The sequence below is a fragment of the Neoarius graeffei genome, chromosome 1 (assembly GCF_027579695.1).
Source record: "Neoarius graeffei isolate fNeoGra1 chromosome 1, fNeoGra1.pri, whole genome shotgun sequence".
Classification (NCBI taxonomy): Eukaryota; Metazoa; Chordata; class Actinopteri; order Siluriformes; family Ariidae; genus Neoarius; species Neoarius graeffei.
In genome coordinates, this window is record NC_083569.1 from 100,264,031 (window position 1) to 100,283,474 (window position 19,444).

General features: G+C 41.6%; 1 protein-coding gene across 2 annotated transcripts in view; it reads left to right on the plus strand.

Annotated features, from left to right (window-relative positions):
* Positions 1-19,444, plus strand: part of LOC132877029 (laminin subunit alpha-3-like) — a 335,048-nt gene that overhangs the window by 97,624 nt on the left and 217,980 nt on the right. For both annotated transcript variants that reach the window (XM_060913563.1, XM_060913572.1), the window contains exons 11-17: positions 2,111-2,164; positions 2,363-2,401; positions 5,033-5,167; positions 8,232-8,366; positions 8,468-8,605; positions 8,909-8,967; positions 11,762-11,861. In XM_060913563.1, coding sequence (XP_060769546.1) covers positions 2,111-2,164; positions 2,363-2,401; positions 5,033-5,167; positions 8,232-8,366; positions 8,468-8,605; positions 8,909-8,967; positions 11,762-11,861 — 660 coding nt within the window. The remainder of the gene's footprint in view (positions 1-2,110; positions 2,165-2,362; positions 2,402-5,032; positions 5,168-8,231; positions 8,367-8,467; positions 8,606-8,908; positions 8,968-11,761; positions 11,862-19,444) is intronic.

Below are 19,444 nucleotides of genomic sequence, written 5' to 3' on the forward strand. Positions count from 1 at the left end.
AAAACCAAAAAGCATGCAGCATGCTCTGTTAAACTGAGTTTAGTCTGGAAATTGACTGTAACTTATGAGCTTATGTTTGCCTATTGCTCCGCAATGCATGTCTTCTGTTGGATAAGCGATATGTTGCTGTAGTTGCTGCTTCTATCCTCTTTGGTTATGGAGTGCGTGTTCAAGCCTAGGGTATTATACGTTCGTAAACTACCAATCCGAACACTCTCACTCTCTGTTCTCTGTGTCACGTTGAGTTTACGAAAGGAGTCCGAGGGAGAACGGAGTTTTGTCTTAGCAGCGTGGCTACAGGTGCTGATAGCAGCGAGTATGTGTGTACGCAGCTTGGTCAAGCCCCTCCCCCTCCCCCCATGGCCCGCCCCCACCCTCTACCCTTCCCCGCCTCCATGCTTCTCATTAGCAAAACGACGCACTGGGAAAAGGGCTGAAATGGGGCTTTCTCCCAGGAGGCTATATCTACGTGCCGAGGGTTCATTTCGAGAAAGGCTGCGGATATAACATCCGGAAGCCTCCACGAGCCCATTTAAAGCATCAACAAACCACCATGCCATGGGTCCTTTAAATCGGTACACTCAAGAAAAAAAGTAACAAAAGATTATTTCTAATACCCTCTTTGTGCTCTGTAGGCCTTTGCATTTCTCAGAAGTAGAGCCTACTAGTTTTTATATGAAAGAATATAAATGATAATATTTACAGCTTTCAAGGCGAACCTCAAAAAACTGTCTGATCCACATCCAATAAACAATTCACATAAACTGAACTGAAATTGACACTCACGTTCTGACTTCCGGTCTTTTTTTTAAATCTCATTCCGACCACTAAGATCTCAATATTTTTCATCAAAACAACTACAGTCATATTCTAAAATAGTTATTTATTGACATGAATCAGTAGTGATTTGAACAAATAAGTAGGTAAAGCTATGAAAACTCACTTCAGTCTCCCGTGAATCATAACATCAAAACTAGCTGACGGAAAATTTTGCTGAATACTTCATCAGAAACAGTGAGAGCGAGAGAACATCCCTATAAGAGTTATCTGATTGATATTCACGAGTAATCCAGTCAGAAACCGATCAGAAGAGAGAGAGAGAGAGAGAGAGAGACTGACCGCTTTCCCATGATTCAAAAAGAAAAGCACCGTCAGTTTCCCGACATCCTGCAAGCAGAGTTTTTACTCTGTTGTACCAACTTCAACCTGCCATTACTCCCAAAGTACTGAACAGATCTTCACCATGCATTTCTTTGGAAAGCAGAAATTATAGGCTTTTTAATGATAGTATTTACAATAGAAAATATTCAAGAGTTAAACAATGACAGATTTGGAAACTTAGATGAGCGTCTGCATGGACAATTTTCACAGCACGGCCAGCGAGCGTCTGATACGCCTACTAATGGAAAGTCTAGTCTTTTTTTGTTACTAATTTGTAAAATATACTTCAAACAGAAAGGAAGCTATCGAAGAAAAATGAATTCAGACATTTGACCTTGCTGTGACCTTCAGCTTGTTTGAATCAATTCCAAAATCTAGTTCAAAAATCTAGTTAAAAAAAAAATAGATATGGTACGAACACGATACATAGAAATAAATCAAATAAATAGAAAACAATGTAAATGTGTGCATGTTTAATATTGTTAGTCAGTAAAGTCATTATTAATTACTCATTAAGTTTGAAAAGTAATAAACTAATTTTAACACAATATTAATGAGTTGAAAATAATAAGTCAAAAATGAATACTTCAAATGAAATAAAAAGGTTAGTTTTTAGCTAATAAAATTAATAATAATACATGTTGGCTAAAATGAAAGTCTGTACACAACAACAACGACAATATAATTTCCCCATGCTTTGTACAGAGCTGGACAGTTATATCATAGAAATAAACATCATTTAACACAGTGTATGACGAGCAGTAAGTTTTATTAATGCACAATAGCGATACCACGCCCAATTTGCTGTCTGAATGAAACAGGAGCTTGTTTTGACCTCTTGTCCCTTCATGTTTCCTGAATATCTTTCATTATTCTTTTTTTTCCCCTCAACTGTTGAATTGAAACACTCGTGTGATTTAAAACTGACTGAATTTCTACATTCTTTCAGCGTATATAGATCACCTGATTAAGACTCCTGCACCGCCAACTGGCAATGTTGTTGGTAAATATCAAACATCTTTTACTTTACTCTTACAAGAAGATTATTACACCAGGAGATAAAGAGCTTAAAATATTAAAGACAGACGTTTCTGGTTACATTTTTTTTTTAATATATAATGCTCTCAAAGTCTGAACATATTTTTAGTATGAAGTGATTTAATGAAACCGTTGTTAAAAATAAGACTTGTGTTTCTCTCAGATTGTCCTGTGGGGTTTTTTGGCGCACCGAACTGTCAGCGTGAGTGTGTAAAGTTTCTATTGATCACTTCAAATGACTAATACATGAGGCCCATATTCATAAATCATTATATAGCATTGTCTGGTTGATATTGATTCCATGTACGCATTTTTATAAACTATAATAGAAAGTAGAATAGTTTAATTTCATCTCCTTTCCAAACCTTTTCGAAGCTTTTATTTCCAAACTTTTGCAACCATTTCCATTCCATACATTACCTTTCTTTTCCTTTCCTTTTCTTTCCTTTCCAAACCTTTTATTTCATTTAATTTAACTTTCTTTCCCTTCCAACCTGATTTACAGTGTCTCGCAAAAGTATTCATCCCCCTTGGTGTTTGTCCTGTTTTGTCACATTACAAGCTGGAATTAAAATGGATTTTTGGAGGGTTAGCACCATTTGATTTACACAGCATGCCTACAACTTTAAAGGTGCATTTTTTTTTTAAATTGTGACACAAACAATAATTAAGATGAAAAAACAGAAATCTGGAGTGTGCATAGGTATTCACCCCTCAAAGTCAATACTTTATAGAGCCACCTTTTGCTGCAATTACAGCTGCAAGTCTCTTGGAATATGGTTGCGTTGTTGTACATCAATCTTCAACTTATGTCATAGATTCTCAATTGGATTGAGGTCTGGGTTTTGACTCAGCCATTCCAAGACATTTAAAGGTTTCCCTTTAAACCACTGCAGTGTAGCTTTAGCAGTATGTTTAGGGTCATCGTCCTGCTGGAATGTGAACCTTCATCCCAGTCTCAAACCTCTGGCCGACTCAAACAGCTTTTCCTCCAGAATTGCCCTGTATTTAGTGCCATCCATCTTTCCTTCAGTCCTGACCACCTTTCCTGTCCCTGCAGATGAAAAACATCCCCACAGCATGATGCTGCCACCACCATGCTTCACTGTAGGAATGGTGTTCTCAGGGTGTTGGGTTTGCGCCACACATGGCATTTCCCATGATGGGCAAAAAGATCAATTTTAGTCTCATTTGACCAGAGAATCTTCTTCCATGTGTTTGGGGAGTCTGCCACATGCTGTTGGGCAAACTCCAAATGTGTTTTCTTCAGCAATGGCTTTTTTTCTGGTCACTCTTCCATAAAGCTCCGCTCTGTGAAGTGTACGGCTTAAAGTGGTCCTATGGACAGATACTCCCATCTCCAATGTGGATCATCCAATGAAGATAATCCTTCAGCATTATCTTTGGTGTCTCTGTTGCATCTCTGATTAATGCCCTCCTTGCCCGGTCTGTGAGTTTTGGTGGGTGGCCTTCTCTACAGGTTTGTAGTGGTGCCATATTCTTTCCATTTTGCTATAATGGATTTAATGGTGCTCCGTGGGATATTCAAAGTTTGGGATTTTTTTATAACCCAACCCTGATCTATACTTCTCCACAACTTTGTCTCTGACCTGTTTGGAGCACTCCTTGGTTTTCATGTTGCTTGCTTAGTAGTGTTGCAGAGTCAGGGTCCTTCCAGAACAGGTTGATTTGTACAGACATCATGTGACAGATCATGTGACACTTTGATTGCACACAGATGGATGTTAATGAACTAATTATGTGACTTATGAAGTGAATTGGTTGGACCAGCTCTTATTTGGGGGTTTCATACGAAAGGGGGTGAATACTTATGCACACTCCAGATTTCTGTTTTTTCATGTTAATTATTGTTTGTGTCACAATAAAAAAGTGTGCACCTTTAAAGTGTAAATCAAATGGTGCTAACCCTCCAAAAATCCATTTTAATTCCAGCTTGTAATGCGACAAAACAGGACAAACACCAAGGGGGACGAATACTTTTGCAGGACAGTGTATATTTTTAACTTTTTACTCTTTTATTGTAAACTTACAAATAACGCTGCCTTGCCTTGCCTTTATGAGGCATTTCTAGAGTATATGAAACGCTCACAAGGAATCATTACCATCTTACAGGCAATTATTATGAATTTATTAAGGGCTTATCGAGTGACATTTCCTTTCACTCACTTCCTTTATCATCTCTTTTTGTCTGATCCTGACTCTTTTGCTATGTTCATGTCTTTCTCTCTTTGTTAATCTGTATAAAAGTTATAGTTTAGTGTTTAACTTTAAACACTTCCTGCTCTGGGTTATAATATAATAGCTATGATGTGAAACTCTGTTGGCTCTTTCACACTCGTTTCCATCCTCCTCTGCTGTGCCAAACATGAAGCTTTGGAAATTCTCGGAAATTCTCATTCCTACGGGACACGCAGGTCTAAAGTCCAAGATTTTGTTCCCCCCCATCCATTGTTTTGGTCACCAACTGCGAGTGTTTTGCAGGGAATATTGACAGTACCTTAGCTCACACACCACTCGCTCTGCCAGCATGACTTCCTGTGTCGTGCCCTCAAGACAAAAATATATTGTGTAAAACCTCCTGTACTGACATTGAATTAACAGGGATCTAAAACATTCGAGCAACTTAAAATGCATGAGGGTAGCATTAGAGTTACTCTGTAATCTATATTTACTGTAATGCTTCATCATTTGGGCTTCAGTCATTACAATGTGATTTTCAGTATTATATAATACTGATAATGATAATGATGATGATTTTCTTTCACACACTGTGCTGAAGAGAGAATAACACTCGTGCTGTTTTTCTTTGCAGCGTGTGTGTGTGAACGAGGCGGTACAGTCCCAGAGATCTGCACTGTGTCTGGACGCTGTTTATGCCGTCCTGAGGTTACAGGCCAGAGATGTGACCGCTGTCGTCCGGGCCGTTATTCCTTCCCGTACTGCCACCGTATGCTTCCTGACTTTATAAACATGACCCCTCACTCACTGCTGCAGTGTAAAACCTGATGAACCAATCAACAAATCTCCAGTATTTTGTACAAAAATGCCCTTCTTTCTATAGACTCAGAAAAGTATGGATGCAAAGCTGTTGTGTTCTCAAGGTATCATGGGCTCAAAACACTAATGTTCTAAAGCTGAAGACTGGCTTAATGCAGATTAAGTTTCATGCTTTTCTTTTATAGATAAAACAATTTGAAAACTAAATGCATTAAACAGACTGGAAAGTAAAGAAAAAAAACTTGAAAAGGTGTGGAATGTTTGTAAATGAGGAAAGTTTAGTTTTGTACAGGGTGTGAGTTGAGGGATTTTGACTATTGGTTATGAAAATAGTCCTTTCTTTTCTGAACTGAACCTTTCCTTTCCTTTCCTTTCCTTTCGGAACCTTTCCTTTTATCAAACTTTATTTTATATTCTGAAACTTTCTTTTGCCTAATCTTTCCTTTCCAAACCTTTCCTTTTCTGAAACTTTCCTTTCCTTTCTGAACCATTATTTTCTGAACCTTTCTTTTCTGAACTGTTACTTTCCAAACCTTTCCTTTCCGTACTTTTCCTTTCTGAACCTTTCCTTTCCAAACCTTTCCTTTTCAAAAACTTTCCTTTCCATACCTTTCCTTTCTGAACCATTACTTTCTGAACCTTTCCTTTCTGAACCTTTCCTTTCCAAACCTTTCCTTTCTGAACCTTTCCTTTCCAAACCTTTCCTTTTCAGAAACTTTCCTTTCCGTACCTTTCCTTTCCATACCTTTACTTTCCAAACTTTTCCTTTCTGAACCTTTACTTTCCAAACCTTTCCTTTCCGTACCTTTCCTTTCCATACCTTTCCTTTCTGAACCTTTACTTTCCCAACCTTTCCTTTTCAGAAACTTTCCTTTCCATGCCTTTCCTTTCTGAACCTTTCCTTTCCTTACCTTTACTTTCCAAACCTTTCCTTTCTGAACCTTTCCTTTTCAGAAACTTTCCTTTCCGTACCTTTCCTTTCCATACCTTTACTTTCCAAACTTTTCCTTTCTGAACCTTTACTTTCCAAACCTTTCCTTTCCGTACCTTTCCTTTCCATACCTTTCCTTTCTGAACCTTTCCTTTCCAAACCTTTCCTTTTCAGAAACTTTCCTTTCCATACCTTTCCTTTCTGAACCTTTACTTTCCCAACCTTTCCTTTTCAGAAACTTTCCTTTCCATGCCTTTCCTTTCTGAACCTTTCCTTTCCGTACCTTTCCTTTCTGAACCGTTACTTTCCATACCTTTACTTTCCAAACCTTTCCTTTCTGAACCTTTCCTTTTCAGAAGCTTTACTTTCTGAACCTTTTCCTAACTTTTCCTTTCCTTTCTGAACCTTTCCTTTCTGAACCTTTCCTTTTCAGAAACTTTCCTTTCCGTACCTTTCCTTTCCATACCTTTACTTTCCAAACCTTTCCTTTTCAGAAACTTTCCTTTCCATACCTTTCCTTTCTGAACCATTACTTTCCGTACCTTTACTTTCCAAACCTTTCCTTTCTGAACCTTTCCTTTTCTGAAACTTTCCTTTCCGTACCTTTCCTTTCCATACCTTTCCTTTCCATATCTTTCTTTTACATTCCTTTCCTTTCCAAACCTTTCCTTTTCTGAAACGAACCTTTACTTTCTGAACCGTTACTTTTCAAACTTTTCCTTTTTCGAAACTTTCCTTTCCTTTCCATACCTTTCCTTTCTGAACCTTTACTTTCTGAACCTTTCCTTTCCTCTCTGAACCTTTACTTTTCCAAAACTTTACTTTAGTCTTTAGTTTACTTTAGTTAGAAAAAGTCGTAACCTTTCTTTTACTTTCTGAAACTTTCCTTTTCTCAAACTTTGTTTTACATTCTGAACCTTTCCTTTTCCTAACCATTCCTTTCCTTTCTGAACCTTTCCTTTCCAAACCTTTCCTTTTCAGAAACTTTCCTTTCCGTACCTTTCCTTTCCATACCTTTACTTTCCAAACTTTTCCTTTCTGAATCTTTACTTTCCAAACCTTTCCTTTCCGTACCTTTCCTTTCCATACCTTTCCTTTCTGAACCTTTCCTTTTCCCAACCTTTCCTTTTCAGAAACTTTCCTTTCCATGCCTTTCCTTTCTGAACCTTTCCTTTCCGTACCTTTACTTTCCAAACCTTTCCTTTCTGAACCTTTCCTTTTCAGAAACTTTCCTTTCCGTACCTTTCCTTTCCATACCTTTACTTTCCAAACCTTTCCTTTCTGAACCTTTCCTTTTCAGAAACTTTCCTTTCCGTACCTTTCCTTTCCATACCTTTACTTTCCAAACTTTTCCTTTCTGAACCTTTACTTTCCAAACCTTTCCTTTTCAGAAACTTTCCTTTCCATACCTTTCCTTTTCTGAACCTTTGCGTTCTTTTCCAAACCTTTCCTTTCTGAACCTTTCCTTTCCTTTTCCAAACCTTTCCTTTCTGAACCTTTCCTTTCCTTTTCCAAACCTTTCCTTTCTGAACCTTTCCTTTTCCGAACTTTTCCTTTCTGAACCTTTACTTTCTGAACCTTCCCTTTTCTCAAACTTTATTTGACATTCTGTACCTTTCTTTTTCCTTATCTTTCCTTTCCTTTTCTGAACCTTTCCTTTCTGACCTTTTTCCTTCCAAATCTTTCCTTTCTTTTTCCAAACTTTTACTTTACTTCCTGAATCTTTCCTTTTCTTTCCAAACCTTTCTTCACCAAACCTTTTCCAAACCCTTCATTTACTTAACATTCCTTTCCTTTCCTTTCCTTTCTTTCCAGACCTTTCTGAAACTTTCCTTTTCTTTTTGAAGCTTTCCTACATATTTAAAGTGTCATCACTGAAGACTTTCAAAAGTGACAGACACACATCTATATGTAGCATCAAGTAGCTTTCCTGTTGTGTTTGGGTTTGAGAGCCATGTATCTGGTGTAAACATAAATCCAGTATATTTTATAAATGAAATTATAAAACTATAATTAGTAGAAATGAACTGAGGTGAAGGGGTCAAACTAAGGAAGATAAACTTACTCTGGTTTCTCTCGTTAGCGTGCCGGTGTAATGGGCGTGGGGTGGCCGATCAGCTGTGTGAACCGAATGGTCAGTGTCACTGTCAACCCAACTACATCGGCCTACAGTGTGAGGAATGCGCCGCAGGATACTACGCATACCCGACATGCTCCTGTACGTGTGGTATCTTTTGTTTTGTATGTAGTAATTTGATTATGATTAAGGTTTTTGGTTCACTTCAAGATTTATGAAAATCACTATTTTCTTCTTCTCAGCATGCCATTGTTCAAGAGAAGGCTCTCTTGATGGGTCATGTGACCCAAAGACGGGTCAGTGCATGTGTAATCCTGGCGTGACAGGACACCTGTGTGACCGCTGCGCTGAACCCGACCAAACCTTTCCTGATTGCTTTGGTAATTACAAAATAGCGTATTTACAGCAGCATAGTTTCATCTCACGCTCATCTTGTTCCCACATGCATCACATGCCATACTCTTGGAATATTCTTTGCCTTGTATTGATATAGAGAATGTTGTGAACATGTCTTGGTTGAAGTGCTTCTCTGCATGACAGCTCTATGTCTACACCTTCAGAGGAATGCAGTTTTACGAAGTAAACACTGTAGTATGCGATTCCTACACTCGTGTGCAAACACAATGTGTACTTTTTCTTTTTGTTATTAAAAAAGTGTGTATGTGTGTGTGGTAATTTTTCAGACCTCTCCAGCTCCTGCAATCCTGCAGGGTCAGACGTTGGCACGAAGGATCCATTAATGGTGTGTCACTCACACTCGATTGATTTAAACACTACGGATTTCACAGATTCAGAGTTTTGTGTCTTATGCCTTAAGTACTGCAAATGACAGAAGAGATTTTAGAGAAAATGTCTGTAGATTAATAATAATAAGAACGAAACCGTCAGTGGCGTAGGCGTAGCTCACTCCGGCTCCATCTAGTCCAGAAGGAACAATCTAAAGTGGGCCACCTTATGGGCGCAATAAATGTTGCAAGCTATATACACTATATACAAGCTATATATAGAAGCGATGTCCACCCTAGGAATACCGACCTATTTGCCAGAAAGAATCCAAAACAGTGATGAATTGACAGAGAAGAAGTGATTTTTGTTGAACTGCTCGCTCATTAAGGCTTAATTAGTCCATAACTTCATTAACAATTGTAATGAAGCAAATCTGGGTAGAAGTTATATGCACCCTAGGTACCCCTACCTTCATGCCAGAAAGAATCAAAATCGGTGAAGAATTGAGGGAGAAGAAGCAATTTGTGTGGAAACTACTTGTTAGGGATTGATTAATTACTCCATATCTTCATTATTAATTGCAATTATGCAAATTTGGGTAGAAGCCATATGCACCCCAGGCAGACCTACCTTCCTGCTAAAAAGATTAAAAATCAGTGAAGAATTGAGAGACAAGAAGCGATTTTTGTGAAACGTAGACAATAGACAACGGACGTTGGACAACACATGATGGCATAAACTCATCACCTGTCGGCTGGATGAGCTAATAATAATAAGTTCAACTTGTATAGCACGTTTCTCACGCCAAGCTTTCTTTACAGTAATAATAATAATAATAAAAAGTCCACCAAAAGAGGCTCAGCATGTAATTCCAGTGGCGTACCTGCCCACAATCCCACCAAAAGGCACCCGAAGGTATCCCACACCGCCTCCACAGCCACCACGATGCCACCGGGCAACATCACTTGGAACACTACGCCATGAGCACAGAAGCACCACCGCACAGAGTGCTGGACAGCCATGATGTTAAAGAGAGCAATGAGCTCACTGCAGTCCATAGCGAGGAGAGTACAGGCATCACCCATGGTGGACCAAGGCCTGGGGAAACCGATGGCCACAATTGGGTCTGAAACTACGCCACAGCCGGCAGACAAAACATTCAAACAAACATCAAGCCATGCAAAAAAAAGGGTGGGGGATTAAAAATGAGAAATAAAAAGCTCTGGTGAGAAGCAGCAGCCAAAACGCACACAGCGTGCTCTCAACTGGAAGCATAGCACAATATTAGATGAGTTAACGACCTTTAAAATCTTGCTGTACACCAGGAGGGAGGATTTATCTTATCAGCAGGACGTTAACTCTGAAGCCAGAACTTTAGTAAGTAAGTCACTCTTCACTTTATTGGATGTAAATCTGTGAAAATCTGAAGTCAGAAGGTGTTGACTATTTTTCTGTTCCAGCCACTTTAACAATAGATTTGGTTGTAATTCAATTAGCCGATTAAGGCCCGGTCCCACTGCACTTACGGATGCAAAGAGGATGTAAAACGTAAAAAAATCTTTGCCATCCACTGGAAAACGCTATGCATCCGTTGTGTACTCATTGCATACGTGCTTCATACGCTCTATCCATCGAGCATCCGTCCACTGTGATTTCATCCGCGCAAAAAGTTTTGAGCTGCACAAAACTTTTAGAACGGATGAACTTTCCGCCGTGTACGATGTAAATCCGCGACATATACGAGCAACAAACGTTCTATGTCCGTCATCATCTGTTAAACGTCTGCTGTATCCTCTCTGCATCCTCTGGGCATCCTCGCAACTCACATCCGCTGCAGCTGAAAACGGAAAGAGGGAGGAAAGATAAGGTACATGAAACGTCTATTCATCGTTAGTAGCACGGAAATAGAACGGATGTAAGCGTATGCATCTCGTATATAAAGTATTCAAAACGGACAAAGCGTTTATATCTGGGATGTATCTCGTATATTTAGGATGTCTGGAGTATGTCTAGAGTATGTAGAAGGACACCTAGCGGACAATCGATATTTTGTATAAAAAGGGGGAGAAAATCATCTAGTAGTAGAGATGTATCGATGTAGCCGCCAGCACGTCTTTCCGCTTTATGCTGACGGCGTGCGTGCTGCATTCCTTTATATCCGCGGAGCAGACGCAATTCATACCCCCCGCATGCGCAGTGAACGGTCTGCATCCGATATACATCCGCGCAACATCCCCTTTGTTTCCGTTAGGCGTACGTGATGCATCCTCTTCATCCGCTATGCATCCGCTCTTTCTGCTATGCGTCCGCTTCTCAGTTATCACCGGTAACCCCTTCGGAGCTGTCATCCACTTCCATCCGCTTTCATCTGCTAGGCTTCCTATGAACATGCGTTTAACATCCCCGCTATATACTACCCACGTCCGTTCTTTTCCGTTCTGTTTTCGCAAATTTTCGCCAATTTTGTCCATTTCTGGAGCGGATGAAAACGGATAGAGCCACCCCCGAAATTTTGCTCGTCCGCTGTGTCCTTTTTGCATACGTTTTGTGTCCATCGGCCAGTGGGACCGGGCCTTTAACGATCTTGCTGAAGGACCCAGCAGTGGCAGCTTGGTGGTAGCAGGATTCAAACTCATGGCCATACAATCAGTAATCCTATAACATGATCGTATTTATAGTAGCACATAGAAGGACATGTTTATGGATGTTCTACATGAACTAAGACTGATACTCAAGACATTAAAAACATATAATCGATATGGTGAAGTTTTGCAGGGTGAGCATTTTTATTTTAGTGGGTTGTTTTATAGGATGCGTGTATCTGCCTGCCGTATGTAGAGGGACCTGAATGTGAACGCTGCAAACCGCTTTACTGGAACCTGGATCCTGAAAACCCAGCTGGCTGTGTTGGTGCGTCCCACTTCACACTCACCCATGTCTTAATTCCATTCAATTCGATTTGATCTGATTTTAAATCAAAATCATTCCATTCCAGTCCATTTGATTCAGATACATTAGATGAAATTAAATTCCATTCTGTTTCATTAGATTGAAATTATCTTCTATTTAAATAAAATGAATGAAAGTATATTTTAATTAGGATATTGCATTTGAATCAGATAATTTATATATTCAACTTGTTTAGAATAACAGCATGAATTCGATTTCGGGCGGTACGGTGGTGTAGTGGTTAGCACTGTCACTTCACAGCAAGAAGGTCCTGGGTTTGAGCCCAGCGGCCAACAAGGGCCTTTCTGTGTGGAGTTTGCATGTTCTTCCTGTGTCTGCGTGGGTTTCCTCCGGGCGCTCCGGTTTCCCCCACAGTCCAAAGACATGCAGGTTCGGCTAATTAGTAGCTCTAAATTGAGCGTAGGTGTGAATGATTGTCTGTGTCTATGTGTCAGCCCTGTGATGACCTGGCGACTTGTCCAGGGTGTACCCCGCCTTTCGCCCGTAGTCAGCTGGGATAGGCTCCAGCTTGCCTGCGACCTTGTAGAACAGGATAAGCAGCTACAGATAATGGATGGATGGAAATTTTGTTCCATTTAAATAAGTTCCAGTTGGTTATATTCTATGACATTTTATTTGCCTTGATTGAAATACATTTTATTTCGTTTCATTTGGTTTGATTCAAATAAATTCCACCAATCAGCCATAAAATTAAAATCACTGACAGGTGAAGAAGTAAATAACACTGATTATCTCATTACAATGGGATGTGCCAAGGGGTGGGATATATCAGGCAGCAAGAGAACAGTCAGTTCTTGAAGTTGATGTGTTGGAAGCAGGAAAAATGGGCAAGTGTCAGGATCTGAGAGACGTTGAAAAGGGCCAAATTGTGATGGCTAGATGACTGGGTCTGAGCATCTCCAAAATGGCACATCTTGTGGGGTGTTCCCGGTATGCAGTGGTTAGTACCTACCAAAAGTGGTCCAAGGATCCAAAGGACAACCGGTGATCTGGCAGCAGGGTCATGGGTGTCGAAGGCTCATTGATTAGCATGGGGTATGAAGGCTAGCCCATATGGTCCAATCCCACAGAAGAGCAACTGGAGCACAAACTGCTGAAAAAGTTAATACTGATACCTTTCTGATTTAGCCAGCATTAACTTTTACAGCAGTCTGTGTTACAGTAGCTCTTCCATGGGACTGGACCATATGGGCTAGCCTTTGTGCCCCATGTGAATCAATGAACCTTCGACACCAATGACCCTGTTGCCAGTTCACCGGTTGTCCTTTGGATCCTTGGACCACTTTTGGTAGGTACTAATCACTGCATACCGGGAACACCCCATAAGATGTGCCATTTTGGACATGCTCAGACCTAGTCATCTAGCCATCACAATTTGTCCCTTGTTAAAGTCGCTCAGATCCTTACACTTGCTCATTTTTCCTGCTTCCAACACATCAACTTCAAGAACCGACTGTTCTCTTGCTGCCTAATATATCCCACCCCTTGACAGGTGCCACTGTAATGAGATAATCAATGATATTCACTTCTTCACCTGTCAGTGTTTTTAATGTTATGGCTAGCTGATCAGTGTGTAATTAGTTCATGTCCATCATATTCAATTTACATTGATTTCAAATAAATTCTGTTCCATTTCATTTAATTTCCTACTGTCATTGCACACAATTATGAACCAAATATTGCCTTACATTCAGGTCATTCACCATGTTTGTTGGACTTTGTTTCTTGTAGGCGTGTGGTATCTGCTCTCGTTATTGCCTGTGTGTGTCCCGCCCTCCTTTTTTGTTCCAATATGTAGTGTTGTAGTACTTGATGCCAGTCTCAAGGCCACTTTTTGAAGGTTTCTGTCTTGTCTCAGAATTGGCCACATTTTTCTCGGTCTTGTTTTAGTCTCAGACATAGAGACTCGGGATTTTATTTCAAGGACAGACAAGACCACAACTATGGGGATTTCACTAAATTGCCTGTGTATTGTGTGATTTATTTGTTAATATCATTACTGTGATGGCGGCACAGTGGTGTAGTGGTTAGCGCTGTCGCCTCACAGCAAGAAGGTCCGGGTTCGAGCCCCATGGCCGGCGAGGGCCTTTCTGTGCAGAGTTTGCATGTTCTCCCCGTGTCCGCGTGGGTTTCCTCCGGGTGCTCCGGTTTCCCCCACAGTCCAAAGACATGCAGGTTAGGTTAACTGGTGACTCTAAATTGAGCGTAGGTGTGAATGTGAGTGTGAATGGTTGTCTGTGTCTATGTGTCAGCCCTGTGATGACCTGGCGACTTGTCCAGGGTGTACCCCGCCTTTCTCCCGTAGTCAGCTGGGATAGGCTCCAGCTTGCCTGCGACCCTGTAGAACAGGATAAAGCGGCTAGAGATAATGAGATGAGATGAGATTACTGTGATTGGATGTAAAACTTCCTGCTTCAAATGTGACCAATAACGTGACTCATTGCGAATTTTAACATTTTCTTTCTGTTTACAGTTCTCACCTCTCCCCGCCGCATTCACACACACTGGTCTGGTCGTGAGCTTGACTTGGTCTTGCCCTGCCTTTGTCTTGGTCTTGACTTGATCTCAACCCCTCAAAGTCTTGGTCTTGTCTCGGTTTCGATAAACTCTGGTCTTGGTCGTGACTTGCTCTCGGTTTAGGTGGTCTTGACTGCTACACTACTAATATGAGATGGTGGTAGCCAAAATTCTTTCTGCATGTTAACACTGGAAATATCCCAACAAAGTAGCTTAGAAACGGCATTGTTGTCATCATGTAGTACAGAAGCAGTGAAATATCTCTCAATGGCTTTGTTGGGGTTTTTTTGTTCATCATATTCCCTTCTTTCCTGCTCTCACTGACCTCTTGAGTCTGTTTCATTATCAGAGGAGAAATGTTGCTAGGATCTATTGTTTCAGTTTATAACCTCTCTGTCACTGATTCGTATACAGGAGCCACATATCTGTCATTAAAACTCCTGACGTTCAGCAGCTTTTCATAATCCTTCACCTGATGATGAAAATAAACATGGGGAAATATGTGGACACATTCCTTCAAATCTGAGTGTTTAGAGAAGAGATAAGTAAGACTGGAATAAAATTTACTTTCAAAACTATAATAAATTATAAGATACTGTAGAATAGGTTGGAGTGTGTCGCAAATTTTGTGTTTTTTGATATATTGTAGATTTATATTCATTTCATAATTATTATTTACTGCAGCTTACAGAAGCAGGGATAATTCCTGGAACAATTTTAGTCAATGTTAATCAACCACAGAACATTTGTCAAAGCTGATTTAACTGGCTTTTAATTCAAACCTCTCTTATTTGGGGGTTAGAGTTCGAAATATTGCACATGGTGTTACTGTATAAGTGGTTAGTTGTTGACAGGTAATATATCCATCCATTATCCGTAACTGCTTATCCTGTGCAGGGTCGCAGGCAAGCTGGAGCCTATTCCAGCTGACTATGGGTGAGAGGTGGGGTACACCCTGGACAAGTCACCAGATCATCACAGGGCTGACACATAGAGACAAACAACCATTCACACTCAGTCAATTTAGAGCCATCAATTAACCTAACCTACATGTCTTTGGACTGTGGGGGAAACTGGAGGACCCGGAGGAAACCCACGCAGACATGGGGAGAACATACAAACTCCATACAGAAAGGCCCCCGTTGGCCACTGGGGTCAAACCCAGAACCTTCTTGTTGTGAGGCAATAGTGCTAACCACTACACCACCATGCCACCTACAGGCAATATATGCTTTTGAAATTAGATTCTTGAAACTTTTTTTCTGTTCAAACACATAGTAGTCATAATGTAGATTCTTAGCCCTGACTAGACCTTCTGTTGTTCAGCTTGATCAAGATCAGGACTTGAACGTGAATTATTTCCTGACCAGTCATTAGCAGCTCAGTGAAATCATGATTTTAACATGGTACATCATTTGTTTGTCAATGTGGTCTTATGGTAGCATCCTTGGGAGAGTGTGATCTTACAACCTGATAAGATGTGCTAGAGGCTTGCCTTGCTTTGGACAGAGGGAGCAGCGTTTTTCCTGACCAAACCACAGATGCAGGTTCAGTGGGCAGGGAAGTGTATTTCATGTTGCCCTGATGAGGAAACTGAGCATTGCCTGTGGGATCTTCCATACGTTTGCCATGCTGATGTTTCTGCTAATGATGTCTTCCCACATTGTCTAGCTCCCCTGTCATCTCTGTACCAATACCTGGATCCTATAGCACTCATTCTCTATCCTTGTTACCTCAGCCACTACCAGCTCCTTCCTCTCTTTCCTGCTGGCCTTGGACCAGAACCACGGGGCTTCTCCCCACGCAGTACCTGCCCTTCCTGTCTGGACCTTGCTGATAACCTCTTTGTGATGCAGCCTGCTAATTGCCTGGCTGACTTCAGCACGGGCTTTCCACTTGGGGACAGTGCGGACCTGGATATTTACATTCCTCACTGCCTAATCAGTAGACCATGCTGATTGATTGCAGTGGCAACTGGCTTGCATGAGGGGCCACAGTAGTTTCAGTAGAGTGAGGAAGTTCTTATCGAGCTTGTAGGGTATCCCATTGGGGCCTGGTGTTTCCAATACTGTGGTCTTTCTCACAACCTTTCTGACTTTGCTGAGCTTGGCGGGAGAGGGGTTAAACTGGGATATGGGTGGGGCTGGGTGAGGCACATACCCTGGTTACCCTCAAGGCTCCCTCCTTGCTGGGCCACTGCCTTCTGATGTGCTCTTCCAGATCCTTCCTGATGATTTCCAGCATCCCATTCTTTACTTCCTCCACAAGTTGCCTGGCATACTTGCAAGGCTTCTTGTAGAAGTTGGCCCATTTGTTCTACTTCCTCATCCTGTGCTTTCAGATGTGCTCAGCTCTTTATAGGCTGGCTAGCCTGTGCTTGATCTCAGCCCACAGCACATTGAAACCTTCTTTCTCACTCAGAGTTGCCATTACACCAGCTTCTCAATCTCTCTCTTTCTCCTCAACTGATTGCCTTCCCTCAGCAACTGTGAGTCTGTTAGTGTTGTGGTTTTCAGCCTGGCCTTTGGTCCTTCTTGTCTGATCTGGTGTTGCAGTGCAAGGTTGTTGTTGGCCTTTCCCTCCATATGTTGCTCTTCCCTGGTGGATTCGTAGTTTCCTGAATGGACTTACCTTTTCCCACCATCACCCTGAAAGCTCTTCTTGTTGTCTGTGTTTGTTCCTGTCATTTCCATGTGATCCATCCAGTTAGGCCCATCTTGCATCCTTCTTGTTGTCTTCTATTTGTAGGCTTTAGGATTTTTTGATTGGATACTTTTGAACACTATCATACTTTTGCTGGTTTCTCCAAAATTACCTAGCTTGCCTTTAATGAAGCCATTTCAAGCTCATGCAGTTTTTTTTTTTTTTTTGAGTAGTTGAATTAATAAAATAAGGTAAATGTTTCGGTTAATTCCATGTGCTTGTCTGTGTAGAAAATATGCCCACAGGTTTAAGGATAAGCTGACCAAGCACTCATCTCCCACACAAAGAAGACAATATGTTAATTAATAACTTTATTAATTACAAAAATCATTTTATGAGATGGTGTCTCCTCTGATGTCCTCCATGTAAAACAAAAAGTTTTTGTCTTTAAACAGACACAACTATTTGATAATTAATCATGTCACATTTATACATGGTGGTGTAGTGGTTAGCACTGTTGCCTCACAGCAAGAAGGTTCTGGGTTTGAGCCCAGTGGCTGATGGGGGCCTTTCTGTGTGGAGTTTGCATGTTCTCCCCGTGTCTGCATGGGTGTCCTCTGGGTGCTCCAGTTTCCCCCACAGTCCAAAGACATGCAGAATAGAATAGAATAGAATGCCTTTATTGTCACTACACACATGTACAATGAGATTAAAAGCAACTACAATCACAGTGCAAACAGCATAGAAATATGCAATATAACACAGAACAAAAAATATAGTGGAAAAAAAAGTATTGTGTTCCACATTATGGAGTGGGGTACTGCAAATTATAAGTATTGCACAGAGAGAGTCCAGGTATTGCACATTCTAAGTATTGCACAGGGAGAGTCCGGGTATTGCACATCATAAGTATTTCACAGGGAGAGTCCGGGTACTGCACATTCTAAGTATTATAAGTATTGCACAGGGAGAGTCCAGGTATTGCACATTATACGTATTGCACAGGGAGAGTCCGGGTATTGCACATTATAAGTATTTCACAGGGAGAGTCCGGGTACTGCACATTATAAGTATTGCACAGGGAGAGTCCGTTAGACTATAAAGTCAGTGCATATTCGAGTGGTGGTTATGGCTTTTGGAAAGAAGCTGTTTTTGAATCTATTTGTTTTTGTCTTGATGCACCTGTAGCACCTCCCTGAGGGCAACAGGTCAAACAGATCAAAGCCAGGGTGGGAGCTGTCCTTGGTAATGTTCTTAGCTCTGCTGAGGCAGCGGGAGGTGTAAATATCCATCAGGGAGGGGAGAGGGCAGCCGATAATCTTCTGTGCTGCCTTTACTACTCTCTGGAGCCTCTCCCTGTCTGCAGCAGTGCAGCTGCCGTACCATACTGTGATGCAGTATGTCAGCAGGCTCTCAATGGATGAGCAGTAGAAGGTCAGCAGCGGGTTGGAGTCTAGGTTGTACTTCCTGAGGACTCTCAGGAAGTGTAACCGCTGCTGAGCCTTCTTGATGACTGCCATGATGTTCTCTGTCCAGGAGATGTCGGCGGAGATGAGAACGCTGAGAAGCCGGAAGGTGTGGACCCTCTCCACACACTCGCCGTTGATATGAAGGGGGGCTAAGTCAGTGCTGTGCTTCCTGAAGTCAATGATGATCTCTTTGGTTTTCTTGGTGTTCAGAGCAAGGTTATTCTCCGAACACCAGGCTGCCAACTTCAGGACCTCCTCTCTGTAAGCTGCCTCATCTCCCTTCGAGATGAGCCTGACCACAGTGGTGTCGTCAGCAAACTTGACGATAAGGTTGTTGTTGTGGGTCGAACTGCAGTCGTGGGTGTAGAGGCAGTACAAGAGGGGGCTCAGCACACAGCCCTGTGGAGAGCTGGTGCTCAACGTGCGGGTGGAGGAGAAGTGGAGGCCAAGTCTCACAGTCTGGGGCCAGTTGGTGAGAAAGTCCTTTATCCAGGCACATGTGAGATGGGGGAGGCAGAGAGTGTCCAGTTTTCTGATGAGAATGTCCGGGATTATTGTGTTAAAGGCTGAACTGTAATCCACAAAGAGCATCCGGACGTAGCTCTGGTGCTGCTCCAGGTGGTTCAGCACAGAGTGTAGAGCTACGGCAATGGCGTCCTCTGTGGATCTGTTTGTATGATATGCAAACTGGTGGGGGTTGAAGTCTGGGGGAAGGTAGTCCTTGGTGTGCTGAAGAACTAGTCTCTCGAAGCACTTCATGATCACCGTGGTGAGGGCCACAGGACGGTAATCATTCAGGCTGGTGACGGGAGACTTCTTTGGCACTGGGATTATTGTTGCTGATTTTAGGCAGGGCGGGATGATTGCCTGAGACAGGGAGAGGTTAAAGATCCT